General features: G+C 37.8%; 1 protein-coding gene across 8 annotated transcripts in view; it reads right to left on the bottom strand.

The window, feature by feature from the left end:
- Nucleotides 1-25,572, bottom strand: part of fto (FTO alpha-ketoglutarate dependent dioxygenase) — a 416,196-nt gene that overhangs the window by 375,792 nt on the left and 14,832 nt on the right. For 4 of the 8 annotated variants that reach the window (XM_043706993.1, XM_043706994.1, XM_043706997.1 and 1 more), the window contains exon 1: nt 13,621-13,659. The exons of 3 other annotated variants lie outside the window; for them this stretch is intronic. In XM_043706993.1, coding sequence (XP_043562928.1) covers nt 13,621-13,656 — 36 coding nt within the window. In that variant the 5' untranslated portion in view covers nt 13,657-13,659. Of the gene's footprint in view, nt 1-13,613; nt 13,660-25,572 lie in introns of those variants that run through there. One more of the 8 variants, XM_043707001.1, reaches the window with a different exon arrangement.

Raw genomic sequence — 25,572 nt, 5'->3', positions numbered from 1 at the left:
CTTTTCCCTGGGATTGGGGAGTCCAGAACTAGAGGGCATAGGTTTAGGGTGAGAAGGGAAAGATATAAAAGAGACCTAAGGGGCAACCTTTTCACGCAAAGGGTATGAAATGAGCTGCCAGAGGATGTGGTGGAGGCTAGTACAACATTTAAGAGGCATTTGAATGGGTATACGAATAGGAAGGGTTTGGAGGGATATGGGCTGGGTGCTGACAAGTGGGACTAGATTGGGTTGGGATATCTGGTTGGCATGGACGGGTTGGACCGAAGGGTCTGTTTCCATGCTGTGTGTCTCTATGATTCTATGATTTAACATGGAGAAAAAGCAAGTCAGATCATAAGTTGAAGATTTTAATTTCTGTATTCAATATATTGCTAGTACAATTTCAACCACATACAAATGTGTTAATATTTATGCAAATGCTATTGCAAGCAGTGGATAATACAAGTAATTGGAAGGCAGGAAGTAGCTGTGCAAGTCACTGCAATGGCTCTGGGAAAAGACGTTAATTATGTTAAAGTTAATACCCAGTCCTCTTAAATGTTGCTATAAAAATGAATAGGAAATTCAATATCATTACTATTTTAATTTGCCAGGGATTTGTTAATTGAGAATTTCTGCTTGCTTTCCAACTTAAATTTCCCCACTCCTGGCTTTAAATATACAACAATAGGAACTGCATGATAAAGACGACCATTAAAGTTCTGCTTCAGAAGAGTTATTTCACTGCATGGAAATTCACGTAAATAATGTTTTTGTTTGCAATCAAAAAGAACCAAAGTGGCAGGGCAAAAAGGAAAGTGAAATGACAAAGTGCACTTGTGTTATAAGTGGAGCTTTTGAACTTGATGTAAGGGGTAATGGCAAATGATTTGTGCTATTTTCCCAATATAGGCAACTGTCCATGCTAAGTATGCAAAAATGCACCAATTGAACATCGTCACCATTTAAATATTAGCTGTAAAAGTAACAGTAATTACTATTGCTATTTAGAATGTATTTGAGAAAATTTAAAGGATAGTTTGTGTTTTCTTGTAAACTAATTTAAATGCTAGATTAACTTGTAGGATACACTAAAAACCAAACAGCATTATTTGAAAAAAATATGTTCTTTGCCAATATTACACTATCAATTCAAAAATCAACATTTCATTCTTCTAGAAAACTTTTAACTATAGTAGACCTACTATTTTGCAGCTTGTTCTGACTCATGATAGCAGATAAAACCTGTGGGCAACAATAAAATCCTTAACTGACCAAATTTTAATGGAGGTGTGTATTATTTGTTCCATAAGAGACAAGAAGTCAGACTTTGCCCATCAGCCACATCTGAATTGCACACCACAATATAGGTCAGAATAAATTTAATAAATGTCCTCCTATAAGGTGATGGGAAAAATGCAACCAGTGCCAGTCTCTCTTTAAAATCTACTGTCTGATCTCATCCTTGACAGGGTTGGATACTGAATCTTCGAAATTATGCACAAAGGTTTTAGCCTTGATGGCGTCTAATGCTAAACAACTTTTCACAACCAAATAATGACAAGCACACTGCTGTCTGATGCCAGTCATTCACAAACATCTTGGTCTGTGGTTACTGTTGCAATGGCTGAGTGAGAGGTCAAAGGGCAAGTACAATAAAAGACAGCGGTAAAGGGCAACTGTCATGCACCAGTGCATACTGTGAGGCAGTGAGGAGTGGTTGTCTTCTACAGAACATGCAAAGTGCTCACATCCTGTCTGGGAAGACACATCTGAAAGTCCTAAATGAGACCGTTGCCAATTCATGAAACACAAAACTGACATCTTGACTCTTCTGCTGTCTTGCTGAAACTTGACTTATTTTTCTATTTTAAATCAAATATATGCTAAGCACAGACCCTGTCTATTGTATGTAACAGCAGAATTTTAAAGCAAGTTTTAGATTAAAAAATGAAACATGAAGAAGAAACAATAGTTTCCACATTTAAAAGCCCAATCCTTTTAATAATTGTGGAAAATTCAAAGCTTTTTAAACTCCACAGCTGTAAAGTAATAACGGAGCATTAATTAAATTTTTAATCATAGAATACGCTAATACCAAATGAACCCAATGGGAATATAAAGAGCTATTTGCGGGGTCAACCATGGTACAGACAGATACTGAAGGATTCTTGATATTGATGGCAAGGTGGAAAGGAATTACCAAATATACCAGATCAATACCTAGTTTCAGTGCTGCAGCCGTCCCTAGACATAAAATATATCTCTTTACTGCTACAAAAATGGTGATAATGAAAGTGCAAGATAAATGTTTCCCTCAAGGTAAGCTATTTGATTAGCTAAGGGCAGAGGTGATAACTGCAGAGTTGGGGAAACTTCACAATGTAAAATAAATGACTAGGTTAGGCTATAAAGGTCAACATTGCCATAGAATGGTCGTGTTGTTACTACCGCAGGTGAGCATAGTATTTGTGATGGACACAGTCAGTCAGTCTGCTGGTACTGGTAAATAAATTGGAAGTGATAACTGGATGTGCAGCATTTTGTAACAAATCTGACATTTTAAAATATTAATATAAAAGGATTTTTTTTATTTTGAATCTTTATACTGCAATATTAAGATTCACAGAGAAGCAAGGCAATGATTACATTGTCCTTAACTAAATTAGATCTCTATTTAATGACTGGCATCAGACAGCAGTGTGTTTGTCATTATTTGATTGTGAAAAGTTGTTTAGAGTAGAAAGATAACCAAGGGTTGCAACTTAACAAAACGTATTGGCTATTCAACATAGTGAAACAGGAATAATGAATTATCACTTAGGAATAACCTCAGGCAAATATTCATGTCAGTGAAAGGCTCAGCATTTCCACAGATGGGATTTTCTATTTTAAAAAACGTCATTTTACAAGTATTAATAACTTAATGATTGGATCAATACGTTGTATTCATGTATCCCCTATCACACCCCCTCCCCAGCCCAACCAGGGTCATGAAGTATGTGGTTTGGTTCTACTGTACTTCATTTGTTGTGTCCATTTTTGTTTTAATATTGAAATTATGGGCCAAAGAAATCTTAGCAACAAGGAACTAACTCAAACTTGACTAGAGTTTTACCTGTATTTTCATGGTCCCTGCATATTGATTCTTGCAATTTAAACTGCTGAATATGGGCAGTCACTACTTTTGTTCAATTATTGTTCATTTATATTGACTACTGCCAATATTGTGGTTGAACTGCACCTACTGCTGTTGGCATATGTGTCGTGCTGATTTTGCTGAACACTTATTTAGGCCAAGGAGTCCTACGACTACGTGCCCACATTACAATCTATAAGTTCTAACATTTTGTGAAAACTTCCAGAATATTTTACTTGTAAATTACTATCCTTTAATATTACAAATCAGCTACTTGAAAGAGGACCTCCCCTTTCAAATTTTGCATATAACCAACAGTTTTGCAGCAATCCTATGAATATGTGAGGGAACACATTAAAATGTTTGTTGAAGTGATACTTAATCGAACAGTAGTTTGTTCTGTTATAATGGACAAGGACACAAAACATCAAATTTAACCCTTTTAATATGTTATTTACAAAATTCATTTCCATTGTCATGGCAAATTACTTTTGGTTGCTCATAGTAAAGCGTAATCGTAAGTACAGATCAATTACTTTGGTGAAAAAAATCCGGTCTCATGTATCCTTAGATTTAGTATATTGCTTAATAAAAGCAAATAATCATGATTGAAAAAGTCTGGTGTTATAATTTATTTCCTTCTGAGTGCATTAGTCTATTTATTAGTTTCGAAAATACTGTGCTCAATCAGACCTAGTTGAAAAAAATGTCCTCAGAAGGTTTACTTAACAATCCAATATTAAATAATGTTCCAATACTAGCTGCCAGTTGGAACGAAAGTGTAAAGAAATTAAACATTGACAAAGTACAATATATCCAGTTCTCACTTAATTTTCCAGATATACTTTTCCCAAATGAAACTAGTTTAGGATGACAAGGATTCTACAAAGTCAGGAAACCATTCCTATGTAAGAATGATCAATGCCAAACCATTGTTACTCTGAATGATCCAGAGGTGTGGCAATAATAAGAGATGAGAAAGAAAAATGCACTTTAGCCATGAAACAGAAAAGATTTTTAAAAATGTGGATCACAGGTTTTCTAAGGGGTTCCCCCAATTCTAAAGGGCTTACAAACATACCATTGGTGTGTTCACAGATTCATCAGAATTCTGTGTGTCTGTCATTATATTTCTGTACAACATAGCACTGGCAAAACATTTCTGCTGTTGTAAACTAATATCAAACATAACACTTTGATTTGGAAAGAAAACAAAATCTTTAGCAGGTGTGCTGATGGTTGCACAACAGTCCCCACAATAAGCAGTTTGAAAAACACTAGTGTATGGTTGGATGACATTCAAATATAAATTTCCTGGTCATCTATAATCCAGAATAATTTTTTTTTTAAACGACCCTGTAATCTTTCCAGTCCAGAATACTTGGGCCAAAAACATTTCTGGATTTCAGAATTTCCTGCGTTAGAGAACGACATGTTCATAGAATGCCTAACCAGAAGTGAGAGAGCTGAAAAGTACCGCAGACATATTTACTAAAAGTAAAACATTGTTCAACAGTAATGAAAAAAATTGTTCATGCAAATACTGCATCTTCCATGTTTCTGCTTGAAGAGTGCTGCACCAAAATGGTGTTGAGAATCGATTGAGACTGCTCAAACAATTTCTAGACAATTGACATTTCAGACCAATGGATTTCAAGACTGAAAGGATGACTGTATTATATTTCGATACATTTCCATTTAACACTGAACAATTCAAATGTTATGTTCAAGACGGGATAAAAATAATCAAACGTGAGGTTTATCAGCAAGCAAAAGCAAATTCTACACCTATTAGTCCTGGATTATATACAATGATCTGGATAATATACAATGAGAGGTGAATAAACACTGCAAAGTATAATTTTTTGTCATAGTTCATATCTCATAATAAATTTTAAGTCAGTTAATTCACTTGCCTGCAGAATTAATTTGGAATATTATTTCTGATCCTACACAAATAATCATCTGCCATTGTACCTGCACCTGTTCCTCTTTCATTAACTGCTGCATCATCGATAGGGTGTGTCTGTTTCACCACAAATTTAAACTGCACTTAGTGCTATCCACCAGAGAGGATTGGTAGACAACTTTCAGAAATGAACAATGGACTGATCACAAGAAGCCAAAGTTCTGTCTGTGCAGCAAAGACACTCCTTATTGTGCAAAATGGGTCTGAATCAGAACAGGTCCCAGTAATTGAAAATTTATCCACAGTGCGAATCACTTGCCCAAACAGTCTCAGATGCACCTGTTCCCTCAGTCACCGCTGCAGACGTCAGATCGGCCTTTTTGAGGGTGAATCCACAAGAAGCTACTGGCCCAGATGGAAACCCGGCTGCGCACTCAGATCCTGTGCGGACCAGATGGTGGGAGTATTTGCTGATATCTTTAACCTCTCCTTCTACAAACTGACGTTTTCACCTGCTTCAAGAAAATCAGCATCATCCCAATGCCAAAGAAAACTCATGCAGCATGCCCCAGTGACCATCGCCCATTGGCTCTGACTTCCATAATTATGAAGTGTTTCAAGAAGTTAGTCATGGTTCACATCAACTTTAGCCTCCCAGCCTGCCTTGATCCCTTGTAATTTGCTTACTTTTGCAACAAGTCCATTGCAGATGCCATCACTCTGGCTTTACACTCATTCCTGGACCATCCGGATAACAAGGATACCCATGTCAGGCTCCCACTTCTTGACTATAGCTCTGCCTTCAATATCAGAATTCCAAACAAACTAATCTCCAAATTCCATCCTCTGCAATTGGAACTGATATGAACATAAGAAGTATAGTTAGCACATTTGCAGATGACACCAAAATTGGAGGTGTAGTGGACAGTGAAGAAGGTTACCACAGATTATAATGTGATCTTGATCAGATGGGTCAATGGGCTGAGAAGTGGCAGATGGAGTTTAATTTAGATAAATGCGAGGTGCCTCATTTTGGGAAAGCAAATCTTAGCAGGACTTAGACACTTAATGGTAAGGTCCCATTAAGTGCTGAACAAAGAGACCTTGGAGTGCAGGTTCATAGCTCCTTGAAAGTGAAGTCACTCGTAGACAATAGTGAAGGCATTTAGTATGCTTTTCTTTATTGATCAGAGTATTGAGTACAGAAGTTGGGAGGTCATGTTGCTGCTGTACAGGACACTGGTTAGGCCACTGTTGGAATATTGCATGCAGTTCTGGTCTCCTTCCTATCGTAAAGATGTTGTGAAACTTGAAAGGGTTCAGAAAAGATTTATGAGGATGTTGCCAGGGTTGGGGTATTTGAGCTGTAGGGACAGGTTGAATAGGCTGGGGCTGTTTTCCCTGGAGCGTCAGAGGGGTGATCTTATAGAGGTTTATAAATTTATGAGGGGCATGGATAGGATAAATAGACAATGTCTTTTCCTTGGGGTGGGGGAGTCCAGAACTAGAGGGCCTAGGTTTAGGGTGAGAGGGAAAAGATATGAAAGAGACCTAAGGGGCAACCTTTTCATATGGAAGGTGCTACATATATGGAATGAGCTGCCAGAGGAAGTGGTGGAGGCTAGTACGTTTGCAACATTTAAAAGATATCTGAATGGGTTTATGAATAGGAAGAGTTTGGAGGGATATGGGCTGGGTGCTATCAGGTGGGACTAGGTTGGGTTGGGATATCTGGTCGGCATGGACAAGTTGGATCGAAGGGTCTGTTTCCATGCCGTATATTTATTTGAATCACCTTCCTGTCCCACAGATCACAATCAATGAGAATAGACAACAACACTACCTCCACCGGTAATCCCCACCCCACAAGGCTCCATACTGTACACCCTATACACTCATGACTGTGTTGCCAAATTCTGTCTTAACCGCATCAACAAGTTTGCTAATGACACCACCATTATAGGCTGGATCTCAAACAATGGTGAGACAGAATACAGGAAAGACAGTGCTTGGTGGCATGGTGTAAAGATAGAAATCTCTCCCTCAGTATCAGCAAAATGAAAGAGCTGGCCATTGACTTCAGGAAACAAGGTGAAGATAGTCAAGGACATCATTTTCAATGAGTGATGATCACCAACAATCTGTCCTGGTCCACCCACATTGAAGCTACAGTTAAAAAAGTACAACAAATGCCTCTACTTCCTCAGGAGGCTATGGAAATTAGGCACGTTCATAAAGACTCTTGCCACTTTTTATAGATGCACCATAGAAAACATTCTGTCCAGATGAATCAATCTTTGGTATGGCAGCTGCTCTGCCCAGGACTGTAAGAAACTACAGAGAGTTGTGAACACAGCCCAGTCCAATACACAAGCCAACCTTCCATCCATTGACTCCATCTATACTTCTTGCTGCCTCGGGAAGGCAGCCAACATAATCAAAGACCCCCTCCCACCCCAGTTATAATCTCTTCAAACCTCTTCTGCTGGGCAGAAGATACAAAAGCTTAAGCACACATACCAACAGATTCAAGAACAGCTTCTTCCTCCATCTTCCCATCCTTCTGAATGGATCCCTCAAATTTCAAATTTGATTTTGATCTCACTCTTTTGAGCACCGTCTCTGCATCTGTAATGTTGTATTCTTTGCTCTGTTCTATTACCCTAATACATGTTGTACGGTATGATCTGCCTGCACTGCATGCAAAACAAAGCTTTTCACTGTACCTAGGTACATGTGACAATAATAAATCAAATAAAAAAATGCCTTCAACAGAAACAAAGAATCATTAATAAAGTGGTAGAAGGTATCATTGTTAATGCCATTAAGTGGCAATTACTAATAACCTCCCATTCAAACTATTTTAGTTCAAAAATATACTTTAGTCATAAAAAAAACTTTTATCTACATATATTGTCACTAAAACAGTTTGGTTCTGTACAGTCTTTGCATATGGAGAAACGACCAAATACTGGAATTTGACTTCCCTGACAGTTCCAACAAACCCAAAGGCATTTCTTACTTTTGTAAGATACTCTTACATAAATTTGAGGCACCGAAAGGGTCTGATAACTGAACAGACCACCATTGTACTTTGGCCAAAAGACCTTAGATGGTGGTCTTTCCCTCCTTGACAGCAGCTGCTACTCCATTTGAATTTTGCTTGGATCACTTAGGCTTGCAACTCATCATAGCCTTGGTCAAAAGTGTTTAATTCCAGAGATGAGGTGACAGTGTCTGTCCTTGACGTCAAAGCAGCAATTGCTATGTAAGTGTCACGTGATAGTACTGTCTACGACACTTTCCATTGATGAATGAGTGACAATTGATACTGATGACCGAGTGAGAACTGATCGGACAATAATTCGCTGCATTGGATTTGTTTTACTTTTTATAAGCAGGACATAACGGAGAAATTTTCCACTAGTTGGGTAATTGCCAGTGTTGTAAGTGTCCTGGAATACCTTGGCTAGGAGCGCAGCCAGCAGAAGTCCTACTGCAAGGATGTCGTTGGATCCAAAGCCTTTGCTGTGTTTACTGCTTTCAGCTATTTATTGATATCATATGGAGGAAACCACAGAAGGATACTAACAGTGATTATTCATTCAGCACTTATGGGCTGAAGATGGTTGCAAATTCTCAATCTGATCTCTTGCACTGATTTCCCCATCATTAAGAATGAAACCACCTCCTCTTTTCTCTAGTTGTTTAATTGACCACCAGCATTCACAACTGAACATGGTAAAACTGCACAGCTTATGGGATCCCTTAGTCCTGTTCATAGCATGTTGCATCCACTGACTTCACACCGTGTTGGAGCTTCAGCAGATTGGAATCTCATTTTTTGGTTTGTTCTCCTACACTGGCTTAAAGATAATACTAGAGTGAAGAACATGTGGAACTGAGAGCTTATAGTTTATGGTTCAATACAGTTCTGCAGGTGCTGGCATACAGCATCTTATGGATGCAAACTTTTCAGCTACCAGATTTCTTTTGAATCTAGAACAAAATAAACAAAGAACTGCAGAGGCTGAAAATCTGGAACATAAACAGAAATGACTGGAAAAGCTCAGCAGGTCTGGCAACATCTGTGATGAGAAATCAGAGTTAATGTTTTGGATCTGGTGACTCTTCCTCAGAACTCATGTTAGTTAGAAAAATGCTGGTTCATATGCAAAAGATAGAGTGGGACAGGGGATAACGATAGGTGGGGATAGAGCCCTAAGAGAGAGAAGGACAGTTGAACAAAGGAATTGATAAAGACCTGGCTAGGAGGGTGAACAGCTGATCATGGAGTAGCTAATGGAGTAGCTCATGGAATAGCTAACAGTAGGTAGTTTGTAATAGCAAGCTGTGTGATTACCAAGCTTGGCACGTGAGGTAGGAGGCGAGGATATAGGAGAGTACAGGCCCTTAAATTATTGAGCTCAATATTGAGGCCAGAGGGCTGCAGGGTCCAAGCAGAAAATGAGGTGTGGTTGGAAGACCAACTTGTATTGAGCTTCACTGGAACACTGCAGCAAGCCTGAGACAGAGATATTGGTCAAAGCATGGTTGCGTGTTAAAGTGGCAGGCAACTGGAAGCCTCAGAATCTATTTTGTGGGCAGAACGTAGATGTTCTGCGAAGTGGTCACCCAGTCTATGCTTGGTTTCCCCAGTGTAGAGGAGATCACATTGTGAACAGCAAATGTAATAGATTAGATTGTGGGAAGTACAGGTAAAGTGCTGCTTCATCTAGAAGGTATGTTTGGGCTCCTGTTTACTGAGGAGGGAGGAGGTATAGGGGCAGGTGTTGCAACTTCAGCAGTTGTAAGGTAAGGCACCATGGGGCTATGGGGGTTGCTGGGAGTGAAAGAAGAGTCGACCAGGGTGTCCCGGTGGAATCAGTCCCTGTGGAAGGCGGACTCGAGAGGGGAGGGGAATGTGTGACTGGTGGTGAGATCTAGAAGAAAGCGAGAGCTGCTGATGCTGGAGATCAGAGTTGAAGAGTGTGGCACTGGAAAAGCACAGCAGGTCAGGCGGCATCCGAGGAGCGGGAGAAACGGCGTTTCGGACATAAGCCCTTCTACAGGATCTCACTGGAAGTGGCAGAAATGGCAGCTGATGATCCTCTGGATGTGAATGCTGGTCAGATGGTAGGTAAGAAGAAGGGGAACCCTATCACTATTGCGGGAGGGAGGAGATGGGGTGAGGGCGGAAGCGCGGGAGATGGGTCAGACTCATTTGAGGGCCCTGTCGCCAACGGTGCTGGGGAATTCTGTTGAGAAAGAAGGTAGACATTTTGGAGGCTCCCTTGTTGACACAGGCCTTGTCAGAACAAATGTAACGGAGACAAAGAAACTGAGAGAATGGAATGGAGTCTTTACAGGAAGCAGAATGCAAGGATGTAAAGTCCTGGTAGCTGTGGGAGTCGGTGGGTTTATAATGGATATTCAGCCATGGAAGTAGCACCCATTATATCATCAACATATCAGAGAAAGAGTTGTGGGTAGAGGGCTGGAATAGAATGTTCCACGTCGCCCACAAAGAGATAGGCATATCTGTTGAGAGTTCTAAAATTCTCATGGGTCATTGGACCAAAAACATTAACTCTGCTTTCTTTTCACAGATGCTTCCAGATCTGCTGTATTTCTCCAGCAATTTCAGTCTTTGTTCTGAATTTATTTGGTTAGTGATTAAGACTCATCTCATTTCAGGTTTCAAATTTTTGCAGGCAAACACAATTCGGAATGTAGGTCTGACCCAGGGTCCAATACTACATCTTGGCAGAGTGTTACAGTTAGTTTAAATAAGACTGAAATTTAGATATTTTGAGTACTAATTGACTTCAGCACAGTCTCAGTAATTTGTTCTGTTTATAACACAATTTCGTTGTTCCCCTGACTTTATAATTGGATAAAAGAAATTGTGATAGTCCAGATGAAAAGAAGGATCAATGTAATGTCACATTTGTTTTTATTTTCACAGTTACTAGTACCATCACATAAAATAATGCTTAATGGGATTTTTAAACAAAACTGCAAATATCAAATAAAAGAACAGTAAAAACAGAATATGCTGGAAATATGCACCAAAGAATAAACAAATTAGTATTTCATTAGAACAGGGATTAGAGAAAAGGTTATATCTCAGAGGCTATCCCGCCTTTTCTTATTAATACTGATTGAACTGCTGGGTGGTTCCACCAGTTTTGTTTTCTTATTTATTAAAATTCACAACTTAATGACTCAGTTGCAAATAAGAGGTCACTCACTCTTGCCCTAACGCTAAACTTACAAATGGTCTAAATTCTCTCATCTCCCCCCTTACCTGCTCTATGGATTCACAGAATTAGAAGAAAACAGCACAGTAGAAGGCCATTTGGATCAGTACCTCCTCCAGGAGATCTGCCACTTGCTACATCATCCTAATTACCACCAAAATGCTGATCACCCAATTTTCCTTGTTGAATAATAATCTTAATGGTTCCCTCTCCTCAGATCCTGTACCGTTCTTCTTCAAGAAGGAGATAGATAGCTTAATGGCATAGTGCAAAGATAACAAACTCTCCCTCAACATCAGCAAAATGAAGGAGCTGGTCTTCGTCTTCAGGAGGCAGATTGGAGGACGCACCTTTATCTGTGCCAATGATGCTGGTCCTCGCGGTAAGTATCACCAACAGTTTATCCCAGTCCACCCACATCAATGCTATAGTCAAGAAAGCACACTAATGCCTCTACTTCCTCAGAAGGAATTTTGCATGTCTACAATGACTCTTACCAATTTTTATAGATATACTATAGAAAGCATCCTATCTGGATACTTCACACCTTGGTATGGCAACTGCTGAGTCCAAGACTGCAAGAGATTATAGAGAGCTCCACCATGAAAGTCAGTCTATTGAAGTAAAGAATCACCATCGGTTTACAGAACACAGCATGTCATCATGTGCTAAAAATCAAAAGGAAGTATAAAAACAATTTAATCCACCCTTGTGATCTGGATTTTCTGTACTTTTGACCTTCAGAACTCTGTTCCCTGAGAATAGATTTTCTCCACACACAATAACTGTTGAAGAGTTTTTTGTTTGGTTTCATAAGTTAGTGTGTGCACTTTGGGTATTTGAAAGGTATGGTTTGAGTCATATTTAAATGATTCAAAATGCTTTCTTTCTGCCACTTGTTCAAGTTAAGTGTGTGAGAATGAGTTATTTTCTATTAATGATTAAATCTGGTGTGAATTTCTTTTTTCCTGCATACCACCAGTCAGTCAGACAAATTGGTTAGTTTGATGGTCTATTTGGAATTTTAGACATTTTGTGACAGTTAATGGAAAGCAAAAGTATGATTATTGGTGCATTATTCCCAGTTAAGTCATAACACTTTGTCTTAATTTGTATATCCTATATACCCATCATCCAGCACTAACTGATGTACCATCATACAAGAGCACTTATTAAACGGTTTCAATTGTCTCAAAAGCTTTCAAAAAACCCTCTTCCTATCTCTGTAACCCCTTCCATTCCACGACAGTACAAGGTATTTGTATTCCTCCACTTTACGCCTCTTGAGTAACCACAATCTTAATCCCTCCACTATCAAACCAGTCATGTCTTCATCTCTGGAACTTCCATTCATATCCAAAAAACTCCTCCAATTTCCTTCTTTAAGACATTCCTGAAAATCTACCTCCTTAATCAAGCTTTTGGTCATGTACGTTAATACTTCTGTATGAGCCTCAGTGTCAAACTGTGTGTGTAATTTTTTCCATTGTTATAGAAATGCAAGCAGGTGCTGTGGGATTTCGAAAAGAGCTCAATTTTAGAGCTAAAAATTGTAGAATCCAAGACCTCAAAATATCTCAAGCCACAATCAGAAGCTTTTGATTTAGGTGTAGCTTATAGAGGCTATGGTGTCCAATGATGTTGAACTGACTTCTAAGCTAGGCGAAACGGATAGTGATATGAAGTACTACATGATAGTGAATGTTGAGGAGAAGGGACAAACAATCTTGAACCACGATTCCCTGATCAGAGATCACAAAGTAGCTCTGGATATCATTAAGTGTACAGCAATGAACCAAAAAAGGTTGTACATATACAGCTAAGCAGACTGTAACCAGCAAAACAAAAAGATAATGAGAAAACTAAATCTAACGGCAAAAATAAACCATAGTGACTGCAGTGAAAGCTGCTTGAGTGAAATCTATAAATATCTGTATTGTTTTTGACATTTATGTGGTGTGTTAACCTATGGAGTCCCTGTTTATTCAGCAGGGAAAAGAACTAATTAATAAATCAAACTGCACAATTAAAACTGTCAGTCTCTGAAATCATTATATAATTCCAAAAAATGCAGTGAAAGAAAAATGCTACTCTGGTGTCTGCATAGCCTCTGATTAAGCAACCAAGACTACAACAGACTGGAGCCTTAGGAAATAAACATTTGGAAGTCATTGGGGCCTGCACAAATCTATGTTCACATGGCTTCCAGTATCCATGGGAAGTCACATAAAGGCAAGCTCTGCTGCCGGCTTACATTTTCCAAACACATTTGTAACTGAAAAATATGGTTAAATAATTTTACTGTAAAACATGCAGCTACCTGGTACCTGTTGTTTCAAATGGTAATTCATATCCTGTAACATAGATCTGGAACAGATGAGCTCGCCAAAATGTTGATTAAACAATGTGTTTTGATCCTGTGCAAACATCAAATGAAAGTTTGACTTTGAAAAGTAGCAGATTTTAACATTTGTTTGCCGGACACAAACATTAGCGATTCTAGCACTTTACATAAAATCACTTGCATATGGTCATTAAATGGTAAGTAAAGAGCATTAGACAAAAGCTCTATAGTACAGAGATTAAGTTATTTATTAAAGCAATTTTTATGTTGCACCTTAGGGACAAGTTTTATTCCTCCTTTTTCCCTGCAATGTGCTGCTAATCCTGATATAGGTTTTAGGGAGGTTTATACTTTATGGCTCCTTCCGTAACAAGACTAATGAAAATGAAGATGAAGATCTAAGATGTCATTAAAAGTGTGGAAATACAGTTAAGTCTTCAACAATAGGAGTAATGAGGGCTTCAGCGCAAGGGCATATTATCAAATTTAAAATAGTAGTAGATAGGAATGTAAATTACTGAATCAGAACTGGTCACATTTCCTCCTGTACTATATTTACCAAGAAAATAGCTAATATAGGAAACTTGCCTAATTCGCTTTATTTAAGAAGCATACCTGAATGACCATAAGACAACATTACACTCCTCTTTCCTTAATGAATAAGTTATAATAGGTTCAAGTCCCACACAATCTTCTACATTACTTTGTTCTCTTTTATTTATAAGATCAAACTTCACTGCTGATTTTCTTTTACCAAGAGAATACTACCTTTCCTTACGCATATTTTCAGAATTTGAGGAATATCCTTAATCCATGTTGAATTAAGTCAGAGGACTATCAATAGATCACACTGCAAATTTTTGCTATAAATTCTGTGTTACGATCGAGCCCTCCGCAATCACCTGATGAAGGAGCGTCGCTCCGAAAGGTAATGTGCTTCCAATTAAACCTGTTGGACTATAACCTGGTGTTGTGTGATTTTTAACTAAGTCAGAGGAGACTTTGTTATGGATTATGCATGCAGGCACCACTGTAATTGGGAAGGAAAATAGAACAACAACTTTTATTGCAAGGTATGTTCACAAGGGAATGGAGAGCAAGGCAGGGCACAATTTGAAAGTACACAGTTTAGTTGAGGAGAATTCCTTCTCGCAGAAGTTTGCTAAATTTTGGAATTGTCGACCCTAGAAAGAAGTGGTAGTTGGGATATGGAATATATTCTAAGTTGAGTTTGACTGTGTAGTAGATGGTTCTTTTAAAGACAAATGCTGAGGAAGGAGTCATGTGACCTGCTAGTCCAATCAGGACAGAGTGGGGAATCTGCACTAAACATTTGGGGACTTGCCCAGCAGTTGAATTGGGGAACTAGGCATATTAGTACCATGTAATAAGCGTTATTACTTTTGTTAAATTGTGTTTTATAAGTTAACCAGCAATCTTAAGCTCTAAGGTCATGAGAGATATTTGAACCACAGGGAATCAATGGTTATGGGGGACAGTCATGAGAATAAAATTCCGGACATGACCAAATCAGCTATGATCTTATTGAATGTGCAGCTGGCTCAACATGTTAAATGGACCACTCAGCTCCCATTTTTCACGTTCTTATGAATTGATAGGAGCAAATGAATAAAAGTGAAAAAGACGAAGGTCGAGCAGAACCATCAGGGAAAGTGTAGGGTGGAAGAGCAATGAAAGAAAAAAGGAGAGAAAGTAAATTGTGGAATAGGTATTCAGGTGATTAGACGACTTAATTTGGAATAAGAGTGCATGGACTATTAAGCAAGCAGGAGTACGAACATTTAAAACAGCAGGCAGAACAGGAAAAGGGAAACAGCTGGAGGAAGATGGTATGAAAAGGTAGAGTCACATAATAGAAGGAAAGGAGGAATTTGCCACTTTTAAAACTGAGCTGTGGCATAATCGGGAACAGGACAATATATTTAAAGAAAACTATAGTGATTATTTCTGAAAATAGCAATTGGACATAACCGGTTTAGCTTTACAGAATTTAAACAAAATAAAATGATTTTGATGGCAGAGCTGCAAACTTTAAGATAAAGCTGAGGTAAAATGGAGCAGTGAAGAAGAAGTTGCATTCCAGTGAAGTATCCAGTGGAGTTTCTATGTTAGCGGGTGGACATGTTAGCGGGTGGACATCCAAAAGCAAGAAAAGGAGGAATGGTTGTGTTTGAAGAATTTTAAAAACTTTTTTTTTAATTTTAAAACTGGGAGATTTCTGGAAGGAAGAACAGTTGTAATGATATACAGGTGTGTACATTTCAAAAATGTTAGTATTTGCAGGAACTGGGTGACTACTAGAATAGATTAGCAGCAGAGTTTGTTTTAAAGAAAAACTAAAAACTTAAAAATATTAAATGCAAAAGGGTAAAATTTTACAAGGGGAATAGACAGGGCTGGGAGGCAACATAAATCCATGCAGCCATGGAGCCAAAGAAGTTTGGCCCCCGTTCAAGATGCTCCAGAGTACAAAGTCAAGATATGATAGCCAACTGTGATTAGCAAATTGCTACCTACTGGCAACAGCTAAACGTGCACATCTTGATATAGGAATGTTCATATTGTTGACATAACAGTTTTTAATCTTATTTTATAAAAATTAATCAGTAGAATGTACAACTTTCAAACTGAAAATTGGATATAATTAGTTAATAAAGATTGTACTTTAAGATGGTTTGTTTTAATTTCTTTTGCAAGTCTTTACCAGTATGTTGTAGCTGCATATTTTCATCATTAAAACAAAAACATATTTAGCAAATCCATGATAATTTCTTATTTAAAGCTTGTACATAACCTCAGAATATTAAATTACATTTCTGAACTGAAACACAATTAAACAAGTTTTTTTAATATGATCATGGCACAACAAACTGAATTGAGATTTCATATTTAAACTTTGCAATTTTACTGTAATTCAAATGGACATTACAAGAATTACCATCAAGCTATAACTAAGTGTAGAAATACTGTTGAGGATAACAATGTCACAGGTATACAATGCAAGTATGACAACTGTTTTGTAATGTAACAGTTTATATTGAAATAGTTTTTGATATTCTCACCATTGCCTTGAACTCCCTCTTTAAAATCTACCTTTTCAACATTTTTGGTCACCTTTCCTAATTTGTTCCCTATCGCTTGCTGTCTGTTATTATCTTTCATGAACCACCTTGCAATTTTTTTAGTATGATGCTTTAAGTTAATATGCAAGAAGACAGTTATTATCACATTGTAATAATTGTAGCAGGTATTATTTGGGCTCACATAATGTACAGAAACTGGAGTTCAACATTTTACTCATAAATGAATGCAATAAAAATACACATAGTAACATTATACACTGTATTCTGGCTAATTGCTCCTGCTTTTCTTTTCCCTCCTGCTTGTGCTCACTTCTAGGTTCAGACACCCCAGCAGTCCTCAAGTGCTAGATCAAAGATATTCTTCAGAAATGAGCTTCGCCCAATGAGAATCAAGGAATGGTGAAAGATATCACAAGTACAAACCCAAACTGGTCCTCCTGTCACTCTACCTTAGGAGATGCTAATTGATCCTCAATCTCTTTAGTGTACTCAATCTACACTTAAACTTTTCTGTTCGTCTTGACACGGCTGATTTTGGAGCTTATGTCCTATCATTCCACCACATGATGCAATGCACACCAGTATACCATGCTTTCAACAGAACAGAATACCTCATTCAGCAGAGGATGTACTGTCAAGTCATAGGCTGAGATCATAATTTCTTAGTTAGATTATCACAAACTCTGAAATGCAGACTGGTGCTTATAATAACAAATTGAGACAGTACTGCATATGTTAGACAATGCAGCACGCTGGTTCTTGCAATGGCCAGTTGTTTTGACAATATCAGGGTGTCACCACTAGTGTAAGATAAACAACTGACTGTTACCGGACAATACAGCAAATTCAAGTCCAGTTGAATTGTTAACTTAACTTAAAATTTTAAAAAGCATCTTAACAAAGACTGAAAAATAAAGTCTCACTAATTGAAAAAATTGACCACATTTTCCAATTGAGTTGAATAAGACGTAAAGCAGACTGAAAATGTTGCAAAACAAAATTGTGTTCCGATGCTGGATTGCTTCCTTTATTTAAACTGAAATAAATGCCTGTAAGAGATGTGTGAAACAGATTCAGAGATTATACATATTTAGTTTCAAAATCCTTCATCTCATCATAATATATACTTCTTAATATGAAGAGAACAAATAATGTCACAAGACAAACTGTACAAATTATTCTTAGATTAAAAATATCTACAATTTATCATTGCTTTATGGCTGTTCCAAGATTATTATTTATTGCTTCTGCATCAGTGTCATGGTCAAGTAGTATAAAAGTGCAACTGCAAACATTACAACTAATTTTAAAACAACTAACACATCAATTTGATTCTCTTGTTTAAGTTGGTACCATGGATTAAAACAAAAATGCAGAATGTCTGTCAAAAATCAAAAAATAAAATAAATTACAACTTTGAATATAGATCATGCATCAGAAAACAATCCAGAAAAGGTTAAATAGAATTTACAGTCTAGAAAAAAGCCATTCAGTTGAATAGCTCTATGACATTGTTTATACTGATACAAGCCTTCTCCAAGCTCACTTCATCTCACCCTATCAAAATACCATTTGACTCCTTTATCCTCATGTACTCATTTAAATTTTCAATAAATGCATGTATGGCATTCCCATGACTATCACAGTGAAATCATATTTCCAGAATTCCTGATTGAATTTATTAGTGATAATAAAATATTTATAGCCCCGAATTTTGATTCCCTCAAAAAATGTATAAGTACCTTTTCCACATTTTCTCCGTTGAGCAGATTTTTAAAATTAAAATATCAGGTCAATTTTAAATTTCCTTTTTTGAATATGTATTTAAGAAAAAGAAAACACAAGGGAATGCTAATTCACAAACAAAAGATGATCATTTGTTTCATTCTGCAATCTATCGACACAATAGCACACAGACATCATTGGTTAAATTTGTATTTATCATTGCAAACACAAAGAATGAAATCTGAAATCTGGGGGTTAAGGAATTAATTTTAAAATCTAAATCCACTATACAAATTGCAAAAACAAATCACTTCAGTCTTCAACCTGCAACATACATGAAAGTATATACAAGAATATACAAGTCTATTAAAATGCTCAACTGCTCTATTGACTGGATGGCAGCAGATTACCATAGCTGAGTTTTCTATTCCACAAATAAAAGATCTTGGAAGCAAATTGTCCACTACTTTTGTAGTTCACACTTCCGACTCAAATTCTTTGGTGATACAGACTGGAAATAGACCAAGAGCCAGTTTTGTCTAAATTACTTATACAGAGATATTACACAACTTGAAATTGAAAATAGGAATCACCTATGAACAATCAAAGAAAAAAGAGCAAACCACAAGGTGTGAGAAATCTGCAGAGAACTCAAATATATCAGGGTTCTTAGCAGAGGCAGTAATGCAAAGACTCGAAAAAACAGATCTGGCTTCTTAGCAGAGGCAGTAATGCAGAGACTTGAACAAACAGCTCTGCCAACAATCCAACCCAAAAATTGGGTCCGCTACGTGGATGACATCTTTGTCATCACCAAACAAAACAAAAAAGAAGAAACCTTCAAGACCCTTACTGGCATAAAATTCACTAAAGAGGAGGAAAACAACAATAAACTGCCATTCCTAGATGTCACAGTACAGCGAACAGCCAATGGGGAACTTCAAACCAGCGTCTACAGGAAAACAATACATACAGACCAAATATTGAACGACAGAAGCAATCATCCCAACATCCACAAACGAAGCTGCATCCGAACATTATTCCAATGAGCCACCACACACTGCAGCACAGTGGAACTACGCAGAGCAGAGGAGAATCACCTATACAGTGTGTTCAAAAAGAACGGGTACCCAATGAACACAGTCCGCAGATTTCTCAGCAACAATTCCAAACAAGCAGACAAAACACATCCAGAAACCCTAGCCACTCACCCCTACGTCAGAGATATCTCAGAAATGACTGCCAGACTACTCAGACCCCTTGGTATCCTGGTAGCCCACCAACACACTAAAACAGCAACTAATGAACTTGAGAGACCCTATACAGACAACAAGCAACACTAATGTTATTTACAAAATACCTTGCAAAGACTGTAACAAACACTACCATTGGACAAACAGGCAGAAGACTAGCAACCAGGATACATGAACATTAACTAGCCACAAAACGACATGACCCTCTCTCACTAGTATCCTTACATCCAGAGGAGGAAGGACACCATTTCAACTGGGACAACACATCCATTCTAGGACAAGCCAAACAGAGACAGGCATGAGAATTCCTCAAAGCATGGCATTCCAACCAGAACTCTATCAACAAACACATCAAGTTGGACCCCATCTACTACTCCATGAGAAAAAGAACAGGAAGTGACATCACCACAGGAAATGACATCACCAACCCAAAGAAACCCAAACATATAAATAGAAAGCAGGAATTAGCAACAGTGCTTTGCCCAGAGGCCCACAGAAGATGTTACCTAGTAGGGTGACAAAACATCTGGAAATGAACCTTCCAGCTCAGTGAGGAAACCTACATCCAGAACCTCAACCTGAGCTACAAATCTCGCTAATCAACCGTAGAGTTTTAGGAGCAGGAACAGACTATTTAGCCTAGCAAACCCGTTCCTTCCTTCAATTAGATCGTTGGTAATCATCTACTTCAATACAGTTTTCCTGCATTATCTCCATGTCCAATGAGTCTTTTAATTTTCCTTTGCTGTGCACATCCTATTTGATGCATTGCAAAATCTCATCAAGATTGTCACATGGCCATACATTTTTAAGGTAGCATTGTTGCTTAGCTCTGTGCAACATTTGAGGGAACTTTGCTCTGACTTCAGAGAAACTGCCTTATATAGATCTGTGTGCGACTGCATAGCATGATGTCCGCATTAGAAATCTAGACAATCCTATATTTTGAGGTTCTTTTCTTTTTTTGTTTAACTCCTCCAATTAGGAGTCAGGGGCAGATGATTTAACAGGGTCCGATGTTGGTTTTATTTGTGACTTTTTCTTTAATGTTGCATCCTATTTTTATGATTTCATAAAGAGTCTTAAACAATCACTGTATCTCTGACAAATTTCAATTTCATCTGCACTGATTGCATTTCTTTATATAAGAAAGGTAAGTGTGATCAATCAGTTATCAGAAGCAGTCTGATGTAAATGCAACCTATTTACAAACTAAACAGTGCAGCTGTTTGGGACATTTGCCATTACGATGCACAAACCCAGTTGGGTATTTTATCTTTAGTTCAACCTTTGTTGTTCAATGTTTGGCCAAGACCCGAAATAAAGTCATTTGGACAGAACATATGTTGTGCAACTCCACTCTGGACTGATTGTAGTAGTTAATACTGCATATTTCCGTTGAATACAAATTACGTGGCACATAAATTCTAGATCTGGGATTCCAAATGTTGCAGTGTTAAGATTGAAGGAACTTGTAAATTATGCATGAAGCACGGTAATTCACAAAAAAAAGTCTTAATGATCAGCTGACAGAAAAGCTTGGGAGTGTCACAAAATCCAATGTCATTAAGTCAAGTACTCTATTCCTCATACATTCCAAATGACAAAGTAAGGAATCAATCACCTGTGTTTGTCAAGATTGTGGAAATATGATACAAAATGCATGAATTTATTCTTATGGCAGATTTATCCAAGATGCTTATATGTTTATTTCACTTCTTTCAGTGACAACTTGACATGTTAATGATAATTTATTGTTTCAGATGGATGCCAATACCTTTACTGATAAATTGTTGATGAAGCTGCAGCTTCTAAAAAAGAATCTACAGAAATTCAAGATTCATGTTATTTTGCATAGAAGCCACAATGCCTCCCAAAAAATGAAATCTGCTTAGATCATAGTTTGATACTGTGGCTTCTTTGGCATATTTTCAATTGACTTCATTACAATACTCCAATTAGTAATGCAAACTGTAAAATGTAAAAGACAAAAAGAAAATACAAAAAAATGGAGAAAAGGAACAGATTAGGGTGTGAACAAACATTAATTTTTATTCTGTAATAGGATATCATAGGATAATAGATGTAAGTTAGCATTGGTGCTGTTATTACAGAGACAGACAGCCAAACCAAATCAGCCTGCCTCTGTATTCACAACACAATAAAATTAAGACCTTCAAAGACCCTCAAAATTGGTTCCTAATTAGACTTTTTCAATAACCAATCCCTTTGGACATGGTGAATAATCAATTCTCCCAGGTTGTAGCCTAAACAAAAACAAAATTAGCAACACAATAGCTTTAGTAGAGCAAAATTAAACAATAAAATAAGCTAATTAATGCATGCTACAACCCAAAAACCTTTGTTACTCGACAAGACCATAAGAAATAGGAACACTGGTAGGCCATTCCACCCCTTGAGCCTGCTCTGCCATTCAACAGCATCATGGCTGATCCAAATCCATTTCCTGTCCTTTTCCATGAGCTCTGATTCTCCACTGATCATAAACTTATCTGTCTCAGCTGTAAAAATACACAAGAGCTCTGGCCCCACATCACTCTGTGGCAAGAAATTCCAAAGACTCACAACCTTCTAAGTGAAGAAATTCCTCCTCATCTCAGTCTTAAATTGGAATCCCTTTATTCTGAAACAATGCCCTCTGGTCCTAGACTGCTCTATGATGGGAAACATCCTCTCAGAATTACCCTGTCAAACCCCTTCAGAATCCTATATATTTCAATGGGATCAACTCACATTCTTTTAAAATCCCAACCTGTTTAGCCCTTGCTCAAAAGACTATCCCTCCATACCAGGTATCAGCCTGGTGAACCTTATCTGAATTGCCTCCAATGAAATGATATCTTTCCTGAAATAGGGGACCAGAACTGCTCACAGGACCATATATGGTCTCACTCAAACCACCTTCAATGAAATGATATATTTCCTTAAATGAGGGGACCAAAACTGCACACATTACTCCACTTGTGATCTCACCAGAATCTTGTACCATTGCAGTAAGACTTCCCCACTCTTGTACTCCAATGCCTCGGAAATAGAACCAACATGACCTTAGCCTTCTTGATTACCTGCTGCAGCTATGTGCTAACATTCTGTGTTTCCTGCACAAGTATCCCAAACTACTTTGGTTGCAACTTTCTGTAATTTCTCTTCATTTAATAATATTCCATCTTTCATTCTCCCTCTCAAATAAAGAACTTCTCATTTTCCCACATTATACTCCATTGCCAACTTTTTGCCCACTTACTTAATCAATATCTCTCTGTAAACTACTTCTATACCTCTCACAACCTGACTTTCTACCTAGTGTTGTGTTGTCTGCAAATTCGGCTACAGTACATTCACTTCCTTCTTCCTTCTGCAAACAGTTGTGGTCCCAAAACTGATCCCTACGGAACCACACTGGGTTATGGTTTGCCAACCTGAAAAAGAAATCCTTGTATCACTTGATATTTCTGGCCCATGAGGTAATTCTCTATCCATGCCAATATACTACTTCCAACATCGTGGACTCATTATTGAGACCCATTCATGCAAAAGACAGACAGACAAACAAACAGACAGAATTATGGGATAAAAGAAAGAAAATAACAAAACTGATCAGATTTATTTATGTGTTTTCTCATGTGTTATTCCACAGACATACATAACTTATTGGTTGACTTTCTAAAGATGTTGATTAGGGTCACTTTTTTAGTTCACTCATAAAAATCAATAAGACTTATGACTTAGTTTTCTATTTTCTAGGCTTCCCCAAGCTGCTAAAATTAGGCAATTAGGCCAGTAGCTTTCAAACTTTCACGCCTTAGTACCAACTTTACTCACAAAAAACAGTTTTAAAACTCATTTCAAACATTGACCACTCCCTGACAAACTGATCGTCTCCTCCAGGAGGTCCCAGTTACCATTCAACATCTGCCATCTGTTTGAGTATTATATCTTTCCCAGACTTGCTGGAGATAATTCCCAGCTACTGACCTTGTTAATAACAGACATTAGCTATCTGTTTAAACGTAAGGCTGTTCCCTGGTGACAAAGTGTCTGCAGAACCTTTTGATCAGGGACCTATCTCAATTAACTTCTAGTCCTGGCCTACAAATAAGCAAAATCTTGTTTGTTCTGTTTTCCTTTTAACACAAGCTGTTACACCCAGCCCAAAAGTCATCTTTAGTACACCGTTCACAGTTCAGAGCTCCAAATCAAAATTGATAAAAGAATATTATAAAAGTTATGAAAACAAGGAAGGATTCAAACATATTTATCTTACCTGCAATACTAATCCAATTATTATTACATTTGATGAAGGTATATATTTAATTAAAAACTCATTGTAAATACCTTCTGTCAGTGGCACTATGTTAAGTAGGCAAACATGTCTTCTATTGAGTTTAGATTAAAGTGTATTTAACAGAGGAGAAAAAGGGTGAGAGCACAGGATTGGTAGGGAGAATAGAGAGATCAGTCAAGGTAGTCTTTCAGACAAAGTTTGTTCATTTTTCCAAAAAGCACCAACTGAACGCTGAAGCCAATGAAATCTCCCCTGTTTTGAAAGGCCTATGCTAATTATTCACTCCTGTAAAACAGACTCTATTTTTTAGCACCTATGACAAGAGGGAGTAAAGAGAAATGATGTCTGATAAGGGCTAGATGGGCAGTATACTTTTACTTTATTTTTATTTCTTATCTTATTGACATTCTTCCAGCTACAGAAGGTGATGGACACACAGCAAAGAATTCATTTCAGATTCAACCGAAGACCAAAGAAGCCAATTCTCAAGAGGCACGTCCTGCCAAATGTACCACACTGGAGTTACAAGATCACACTATGCCCTGTTGTTTTCAGTATTGGTGTCTGTTGCCAAACTGAGGTAGCTACTGTGGTCATTGTGGTGGTGCTTGCAAAGGTGTCACCATTTTCCTGTATCATCAGCCAATTACTCCCATAATTGATGTTTAAGGCTTTATGCCATGCTTTGCAAGCATCCGAGAAGTAGTGCTTTGAGTGTCTTGATTTTCTGACTCCAGATATCTCACCATATACAAAGTCCTGGACTGTGAGACTGTCTTTTACCCTACAAAAATACTTGACCAATCAAGCTACCTTAATTTGTTCAGAGTTAACCAATTTGGGAACTCTGCCTTTGAAGGTGCCATCACATAATTGATTTTGTATTGTATCAGAAAGTAAAAATGGAACTTGTTGAATAGGAAGAGAAAGTGCTGGAGGACTCAGCAGGTCTGATAGCATCTGTGGAGAGGGAAATGGATCCAATGACTTCTTCAGAACTGAATGGCTCTAAAAAATTATGATTTTATGCTGTTGACAAAGAAGTTGAAGTGAATGAAACAGATTGTGAGGGTGCCCAGAGAAAAACGCAAAGGGCATGCTAATGGTAATAAAAGTGTGAATGGTAGAAAAAAGATCAACTCTGGTGAGAGCAAACCGATTCAAATAACACACAAGGGCACCTAATCAAAATGAAAGAGAATGTTCATGCTCTGAAGTTGCTGAACTCAATGCTGAGTCCTGAAGGCTATAAAGTGCTAAAGTGGAAAACAAGGTACTGTTCATCCAGCTTGTGCTGAGCTTCACTGCAACTGGTCTAAGATGGAAATGTTACCATGGGAACAAGATGGTATATTGACGTGGCAAGCAACAGGAAAGTCTGAGTCATGCTTATGGACAGAACAGACATGCTCCACAAAGCAATCACTGGGTTCGTGTTTGGCCTCACCAATGTAAAGGAGACTGCACTATGAGCAGCAAATACAGTATACTAAATTGAAAGAGACACAAGTATCCACAGCTTCACCTGGAATGTACACTTGGGTACT

This window comes from Chiloscyllium plagiosum, chromosome 17, assembly GCF_004010195.1.
Source record: "Chiloscyllium plagiosum isolate BGI_BamShark_2017 chromosome 17, ASM401019v2, whole genome shotgun sequence".
NCBI lineage: Eukaryota > Metazoa > Chordata > Chondrichthyes > Orectolobiformes > Hemiscylliidae > Chiloscyllium > Chiloscyllium plagiosum.
Note: the sequence above shows the minus strand (reverse complement) of the source record. Positions and strands in the feature narration are given on the sequence as shown.